Here is a 6,939-nt window from a genome sequence, read left to right as displayed (position 1 = left end):
CCCATCTTAGTTCCCATGAGCCCCTGCTTCCTCCTGTGCTCTGCAGCCCCATCTTAGTTCCCATGAGCCCCTGCTTCCTCCAGTGCTCTCCAGTCCCTGAAGCCAAGTGGGCTAATGGGACCCAGAAGAAAGATATGACAGGCTTTACCAACCAAGCAGATAGGTCTTCACTCTCCTGCCAACCCAAAGGAGGGTGGGCTCCTGCTGGGGAAGAAAGAGGAGAGCGTGTCCTCTCCCCACACAAGGCCCTCCTCTGCCCATCCCTGTGTCCCTGCAGATGCCCCCTGGACCATACTCCTGGCCAGTGTGGACCCCGAAGCCACCTCAGTGATGGTCCAGGGCTTGGTTCCAGCCCGCTCCTACCAGTTCCGTCTCTGTGCCGTCAACGATGTAGGCAAAGGACAGTTCAGCAAGGACACTGAGAGGTGAGGGAAACAGCGACTCCTCTGCAGCTGGGGTGACAAGGGGCCTCCTGCTGCCCAGCCAGCGTGATGAGGGGGCAGGGCCACAGGGCAAGTCTGGCTTGATGTCTGTGCCTCTCTGGGCTTCAGTATCTACCTCTGTAGACTCATAACAATTGCTCAGGGAAAGCGTGAGGAGAAGGGAGGTGACACGGACAGAAACAGGCCATGGGCAGAGTATGGCACACCATAATGCCACGGGAAGTCGGAGGCTATGCCACCTCAGAACTCACCTCTGCCTGCTACGTGGCTCCACGTGCTGTCACCATTATCAGAGGACACTGAGCTGGGGGCAGGGATCTCACAAACGTCCATCCCCAGTGCCACACACGCTGCCGGGCCCTGGGAAGGCACTAGCACACTGTTTATGTAACAGTGGACATTGACTAGAAGAGCAGGCACTGCACCTGATCCTGCAGAAGGTGTGCTGTGCCCCACGAACCCTGCGGACGAAGCAGCCACCTCTAGTGGGAAAGCAGATGTCCTTGCAGAGATCAGAAGGGCTGTGGCACAGATCACAGGTGTCAAGACTGGGACTCAGCTCCTCCGTCAAGCATGTGGTTTTGCCATTGTTCCCATGAGCTCAAGCCTGGGGCTGTCTCTAGAGGCATCCACAGGGCCAGGACCCTCCAACAGGGGGCAGAAGGGATGGGCCCAGCCCAGCGTGGCCGCAGGGAGAGGGGAATTCACTTGCTCACTGTTGTTTTCTGTGGTGCTGGCGGTGGAGCCCGGGACCTTGCCCATCCCCTGCTCCACCCTGGAGCTACCGCAGCTCCAGCCCTTGCTCACTGATTACTAAACACGTACTATGTATGTGCCCAGCTATGTGGCCCCCTGCAGGTCACATGGTGAACAACACACCTGCCTGCCCCCAGTCCTCCCAGAGTCCCAGAATCCCACAAGGTGAGCCCCAAGACAGGGGACCCCAACACCCTCCACACCGCCCTGTGGCCTCGCTGTGCCTTGCGGACACCTCGTCCTCTCAGTGCTGATCATTCCAGCCACCGTGCGAGAGATTAAATTATCCCGGCTCCAGGATGCGTTCAGTGCTGCTAGGAAAGCTGTCCATCAGGATGCAAAAAACATAAAACTAAACAAAGAGGGAAAGACATCCATCAAAAATAATGAACTTTTGTTTTTAATGGATAAGCATCCGTGGTGTGAAAAATACACTTTAGGCGGAACACTGCGTTCCTCAGCAGTGCCAGAGAGAGAGAGAGATGTGGTACTGGGCTCCAGGGAGAGGTGGGCGGTGCCTGGGCCCCACCTGCCTGCCGGCCCCGCCCCCTGCTCAGTGGGCAGTGACAGGTGTCACCAGTCAGCTCATGCGAAGGAAGGACCCGTACTCCTCCTGCCAAAACACTTGAACACCTCTACCTCATTAACCCAATGGTAGCTTCTTTATCAGGTAGAAAACGAGCTCATGTCTCCCAACTACACCCAAAATGCACCCATGTAGTGTTGTGTAGGGTTGTTAATAGATAGAGGGTTAGACAGAGTTACTTGAGACTCAATCAGTCTTGTAAGGCATACAGGATACTTTTTTGTAGGAATAAGCGCAGAGAGGTTTAGTGACTTGCCCAAGGGCACACAGCAAGAGACAGAACAGGACAGGTCTTGGCCTCCGCTATTCCTGTTAGAGGCCTACACTGTCCCAGGGAGTGAGGAAAGGCCCATCCACTCCTTACTTTCTGATTCAGGGTCTCCCTCCCTGAGGAGCCTCCCACGGCCCCTCCACAGAACGTCATTGCCAGCGGCCGGACCAACCAGTCCATCATGATCCAGTGGCAGCCGCCTCCTGAGAACCACCAGAACGGCATCCTCAAGGGCTACGTCATCAGGTAGGGTGCCTGCCGAGGAGCAGCAGGGCAGCCCAACCCCTGGGTAGAGGGACGGCAATGGGCAGGCGCCGGAAGTAGGTTCGGAAATGGTACAAACTCGCAGTGGGTGCTCTCCGTCTGACAAGGCCCAGGCCACAGGAAAGGCCTACACTGTAGCAGGAAGGACTTAGGCTAGACATCAGGAAGAACTTCCTGCATTAAAAGCTGCAGGAAGCAGCAGCAGTGGTTGAGAGAGGACACGGCATAATCTCGAGACCAAGTGAAAGGCAAAGCGGCTGTGCCAGGGACGACGTGGGAACAGAGCCACAGGGAGACAGGAAGAGGCCCGGTCACCAGGGAGCTCCAGAATGTTCCATCTCGGCCAGGCCCTCCAGCTGGCTGGGGAATGCAGACACTAAGAGGGCAAGAATCGGATGAAAAGCCCAAGTCTGGTTCTGCAGACTTTCTTGGTACACTGGGCCTAGGACTGCTCCACCAGCACATGCATGTGACGAAGGCTTGCCTAAGGGTGGGGTCCTAAGGAGCTCAGTGTTTGAAGCTCCTGACAGCTCTTACCCATCTTCTGAATCCCAGCTGGCCACAGTGCCAGGCCCCTCATGGAGCTCTTTCCCACATCACGGGTGCTGGGATCCCCCAAAGTTGGAGGACATCCTTACGGATCCAGCTGCTCCGTGATCGCCTAGTTTAGCTGTGAGTTTTTGTTTAACCCTAAAGGGTGAGCCCTAGCCCAGCAGCATATGTGCCACCCAGGAGCCATTCAGAAATGTAGATTCTGTGGTCCTGTCCAAGACCTACTGCATAGGAAACTTTGGGAACAGACCATCCACCTGTTTCTCACAAAGCTCTGGGTGATTCCGATGCACAGGGTCACTTCTGTGGAGTATGAGAATGCACTGCCTTGCTCTGGGGCTCTAACAGCCTGCATGCTTTGTGGCACCCCCATGACCTATCTGTCCTCCACGTATGACTCCTAAGTCAGCCTCTACAAACCCGTCTTTGTTATCATGGGTTGTATTCTAGGAAGGTAGATGTGGGTAGCCCAGGCAGCCTTAGATATGTTCATTCCACCTCCAAGGGGGAACTGCTGTCCTAGAGGGAGAAATAAAAGGAGCCCAACGCTGGGAACCACTCTCCTGCTGAAGACCTGCAAAAGCTGAGCCCTGTGAGGCCTCGGCATGCCTGCTCAGCCATCCTAGGCCTATCCTCTTCCCCTATGAAAAAGAAAAGCCAGGGGCCAGCAAGGCCAGCAGACTAAGTGCGGGCTTAGGCAAGCACAGGGACCAGGGTTCTATCCCCGGCACTACATGCTGTGCCAGCCCTGCCCCACCCTGCACCAGCCCTGCCCCAGGGCATGCTGAGCCAGCCACTGAGTATGAGTGAGGTGGCGTACGCCTATAATCCCAGCACTGAGGAGGCTAAAAACAGGAACGCTACAAGTCTGAGCTGTGTAGTAAGACCCTGTACCAAATACATTTTAAAAAAAGAAAAGTCGGGCTCAGCCCCTACCTGGCAAGCATGAGGTCCTCAGTTCAGTTCCAGGCGCCAAAAGAAAGAGAAAAGCCGTGACCCTTCGCTAGACCTGTGATGCATACTGAGGCATATTCAAGGCAATTAGAAACACATCAGAGCCCAGCTCACCCTCCTAGCTGCCCCAGCGCATCTTGGGTGTCCGATAGCCACATGTGCTAGTGGCTGCCCCTATGGGACAGCACAGATGTACAGCATTTGCCCTGTCAGGAAAAGTTCTGGTGGGCAGTGGTATCCTAGACCACCTCCTGGGACGACCCTCGCCTCTTCCCCTAGGTGGGTGGTGGCGAACCTATGGCACACAGGCCTCAGCAGGCTGTCTGTGTCAGCGAACACTCTAAAAGTGCTCACCATCACTGCCCTAGGTACTGCCTGGCCGGTCTGCCTGTTGGGTACCAGTTTAAGAACATCACGGATGCCGACGTCAACAACCTGTTGCTAGAGGACCTCATCATCTGGACCAACTACGAGATCGAAGTGGCTGCCTACAACAGTGCCGGGCTCGGTGTCTACAGCAGCAAGGTCACCGAGTGGACGCTGCAGGGAGGTGGGTAGAGACAGAGGGACCCCCTCGGAGCAGCAGGTGTGGCCCTTGCTGCAGGCTTTTTGCCCGCTGGGGGCCTGAGCCTGCTTTGTTCTCCGCTCGGACAGTTCTGAGTGCCTTGACCGAGTGGCTTGCTTCATCTAGGCCCTCGATGTCACACCTAGTGGGATGGCCACCCTGTGTCTGGTTCCTACACAGTGAGCCTTTAGGGACAGAGGGGGAAGAGTCAGGGTGGGAGGTAGGGAGGGGCAGAGGCTTTGGGGTGTGAGGGTGCTCTGCAAAGATTCTCATGAACTAGATCATGACACACTGCCTGTTGTGACCCACCTGACACCTGCGCTCCCCAGCGCCACACGTGACATGTGCCTGGCCACCACTTCCTTCATTGGTGCCCAGGAGGGATCAGGCCAGGGGTACTGGCCCTGAACTCACCCAGAGATAGGGCGCCCGGGGTCTGAGCAGAGGGGCAGTTGCAGGAAGTGGGGCGACAGAGTAGTCTCTGGATCCATGCCCTGTGCTTTCTCTGTCAAACTGGGCAAAGCAGACTGATGGGCCCCTCCGCCCACCCTGTCTCCTCATCCCTAGTTCCCACAGTCCCCCCCGGCAACGTGCACGCGGAGGCCACCAACTCCACAGCCATCCGCTTCACCTGGAGCGCCCCCAGCCCGCAGTTCATCAATGGCATCAACCAGGGCTACAAGGTATGAGGGTGGCTCTGCCCCGGAGGAAGCGTGAGGCCCTGGGGCACGCAGGGAAGGCAAGGGAGGAGCCAGAGGGGTTCCCCTCTGCCTGAACTCCTGGGCTCAAGCCAAGCAGAGGGCGCACACACTTCCTCCAAGAGAGTGAGGCCAGGGACCAGCAGTGACCAGTGCAGGAGCCGACTGGGCCACCGTGACACTGGAAACTAAATAAGCCAGGTTTACTCCAGCTCAGCACAGCTGGTGTGGTCAGGACCCAAAAGAAAAACCCAACACTCCTTCTTACATCACACCATAGCTGACGGGCATGCTGCCGGGACAGGTCCTTGGGCTGTGTGTGGTAAATGGTGCAAGACAAGGACTCAGGGCAAATCCTGCCTTCACCTCTAGCTAGCTGCCTGGACAAGCTGTTCAACGCGCCTGCCCTTCAGTCCTTCCATAAGTATTTATTGAGCACGTACTTCATGTACTGCACTGGCTGCTGGGGAACTGCAATTTGGCATCCTCGCTGGGGATGAGGAAGGGCAATACCCCTTCCTCACAGTCGGGTGAGGGTTAACCGCCTTGACATCTGTATTCTATTCAGCACAGAGACAAACGCATAATACGCATTCAGAAGGATTTGGGCAGTAGTCCTGCATTTGTGTGCTTGACCTATTGTGACAGAATAGTGGCTTGAACAACAGAAGTAGTTTTCTCACAGGGACTGAAGTCCAACATCGAGGTGTCAACAGATTTGGCACTTTTTTTAAAAAATGTATTTTTAGTACAGGGCCTACTGGGTCTTACTACGTATATCAGACTCGTAGTGATTCTCCTGTTTTCAGCCTCCCAAGCACTGGGATTACAGGCACGCATCACCATATGGCAGGCCAGGGATGGAACCCCGGCTGCCGCACTCTGCCTAAGCAGGCGCTTTAGTCCACTGAGCTATTTGGCTTCTTGCACGCCCTCTACCCTTGGCTTGTGGGTGGCCGCCTGCACCCTTGCGCTGCCCTCGTGGGTGCCTGTGGCTGATCACTTCTTCCTCTAAGAGCCAAGTCATTGGATCGGGACCAGCCCTAGAGACCTGCTTTAATCCCCTCTTGAAGAGCCCCGTCTCACATTCTGAGATGCTGGGGTTAGAAAGGCGACATCTGAAGTCTGAGGGTGTCGATTCAGTGCTGAGCATCTACAGTGACAGTGACTGTAAGTGGCACAAGAAATGTGCAGCAGCTGTAACTGTGCTAAAAGTTAGGGCTTCTCGGTTGCCCTCTCTGGGATGATCCACACCAGGATCCCAGGCTTGCGTCTCTCCTCTCCCAGCATGGCATGAGGGGCCCTGCGAGAGCTAAAGGCAAATCACACGTTCAGTCCATACATTTTCAGGAAGCAGCGCCTTCGCCTAGTGCCTTGGGACAAGTGCCTGCTGTAGTCAGCTCCCCCCAGATGTGGGGCTCCCTCTAGGGAAGGAAATGGAGGCACATTATTTGAGAGGTGTACCCTGCAGGGAAAGCCAGGGAGGTCTGGGCAAGAGCTACAGGCTCCAGGGACCTGGTGACCTTGAGGGGGCGGCCGCCACATCTTGAAGCCTCCTGTGCCCCTCTCTGCTTGCTACCTGGGCCCTCGCCAAGATCAACCCTAGGACAAGCAGCCTTAGGCTTTATTACTGCAAGGTGGGGGTGGCTGGACAGAAAAGGAATGAGTTTCCATTGCGAATTCAATTTTCTGCTTATGTTGCAAGCACAGGAGGGCAGGTCCAGAGCCGGCCTGGCCCGCTCACTCCCGGGAAGGCGGCCAACCCAAGGCCACCGAGCATCCCAGGGGCAAGGGGCTGCCATCCAGCATGCCAGTGCTGACTGGCTGGAGCAGACTCCTAATTGGGACTC

General features: G+C 56.2%; 1 protein-coding gene across 1 annotated transcript in view; it reads left to right on the top strand.

Moving 5' to 3' along the window:
* Sdk2 (sidekick cell adhesion molecule 2) overlaps positions 1–6,939 on the top strand; it is a 277,422-nt gene that overhangs the window by 202,834 nt on the left and 67,649 nt on the right. Inside the window, exons 15-18 of the mRNA XM_012514498.2 lie at positions 278–425; positions 2,162–2,302; positions 4,195–4,376; positions 4,959–5,074. Of these exons, the coding sequence (XP_012369952.2) occupies positions 278–425; positions 2,162–2,302; positions 4,195–4,376; positions 4,959–5,074 (587 nt within the window). The remainder of the gene's footprint in view (positions 1–277; positions 426–2,161; positions 2,303–4,194; positions 4,377–4,958; positions 5,075–6,939) is intronic.

The sequence above is a fragment of the Octodon degus genome, unplaced genomic scaffold (assembly GCF_000260255.1).
Source record: "Octodon degus isolate 3935 unplaced genomic scaffold, OctDeg1.0 scaffold00033, whole genome shotgun sequence".
In the NCBI taxonomy this organism is placed as follows: Eukaryota; Metazoa; Chordata; class Mammalia; order Rodentia; family Octodontidae; genus Octodon; species Octodon degus.
Note: the sequence above shows the minus strand (reverse complement) of the source record. Positions and strands in the feature narration are given on the sequence as shown.